At 72.3% G+C, this 1,218-nt stretch overlaps 1 protein-coding gene across 1 annotated transcript in view; it reads right to left on the reverse strand.

Moving 5' to 3' along the window:
- The window catches only part of ESYT3 (extended synaptotagmin 3), a 59,126-nt gene extending 58,134 nt beyond the window's left edge, over positions 1-992 (reverse strand). Inside the window, 2 exon segments of the mRNA XM_006158197.3 lie at positions 540-638; positions 640-992. Coding sequence (XP_006158259.1) covers positions 540-638; positions 640-912 — 372 coding nt within the window. The 5' untranslated portion in view covers positions 913-992.
- Between the last annotated feature and the right edge of the window lie 226 nt (positions 993-1,218).

The raw sequence follows: 1,218 nt of genomic DNA on the forward strand, positions 1-1,218 counted from the left end.
GCGCCGGGGCCACCCCTCCCTGCGCAGGGAGAGGGGCCTGGCCGCGCGCTCCTGGCCCCATCGCGCCCTCCCTTCTCCGCCCCGGCCCTGCCACAGCCTCTGTCCCGACCTCGACTGAGCGAGTATGCCGGCCCCGCCCGGCCATATTTATCCGTTTACGTTTTGCGCCCTGCGTCGGTTCTTTGCTCAACAGGCCGGGGACGAAACGCCTTCGGTTTCCCTCGCGAGTAACTCTGCAGAGTCCCCGGCGCCCTGGCTTCTCGCCTGGGTGTAGCCCGCCCTTGACTCTTCTCCCAGGCTCTGGGCCCTTCAGTGCAATCCGGTTCCCCATTCCCACCCGTTGCACCAGAAGTGGGGGTGAAACGAGGCGCGCCACGGCCAGGGGACGGCCACCGCTACGGCCTGCGTGCCGGCACTGTGGGGAAGCGCGTGCGCAGGTGGCGGGACGACCCCCACCTCGGGTGTGCGCGCCCCAGGCCCCCCTCAGCTCCTTCGGGGCCTCGCAGTGCGCCCGGCCACCCCGACCTCCGCTGGCTCACCCAGGCCGGCAGGTGCTGGCCCCGCAGCTCGCGGCTGATGAACTCGCGCTCGTGGTCCAGGAATTCGAAGGCAGCCGCCAGGCGCCCGAGCTTCCCGCGGGCGGTTCCTGCGCCACCACATCCACAGCAGGGCGCCGAGCAGCAGCCAGGTGACGCTGAGCCCCAGGTAGCCGGCCAGGTAGACCGGCGCCAGGTAAAACAGCACGCGCATCGCAAAGGTGTAGAGCTCGGGCAGCAGCTGGCTGGACAGGCGCAGCTCGGGGCCCGGCGAACGCTGGGTTCCGCTGGCGCCACGGGCACTGGGACCGCCACGGGCGCTGGGACCGCCGGGCGCGCCGGGGGCTCCGGGGGCGCAGGGCTCCTCCGGTTGCATGGTGTCGCCGCGGTCTTGCCTTTTCCAAGAGCTTCACTTGAGCTCAGGCCCGCGCGTCCTGGAGCCCGGGCACAGCTGTGCAACAAGCGCAAAGCGCCCCGGCCGCCCGCGCCCTGCCGGAACTTTGCAGCGTCGCCCGGGATCCTGAGCTCAAGGCCCTCCTCCCGGCCTGAGTGCGCAGCGCCGAATACGCCGAGCCGCGCTGCCGGGCGCAGTGGGGCGGCAGCTCCTAGAGCGCGCTCCCCAGGGGCGGACCAGGCGAGAGGGGGTGGAGCCAGGCCGCCAACACCCGCCCCGGCTCCCAGG

This window comes from Tupaia chinensis, unplaced genomic scaffold (genome assembly GCF_000334495.1).
Source record: "Tupaia chinensis unplaced genomic scaffold, TupChi_1.0 Scaffold000574_1, whole genome shotgun sequence".
In the NCBI taxonomy this organism is placed as follows: domain Eukaryota; kingdom Metazoa; phylum Chordata; class Mammalia; order Scandentia; family Tupaiidae; genus Tupaia; species Tupaia belangeri.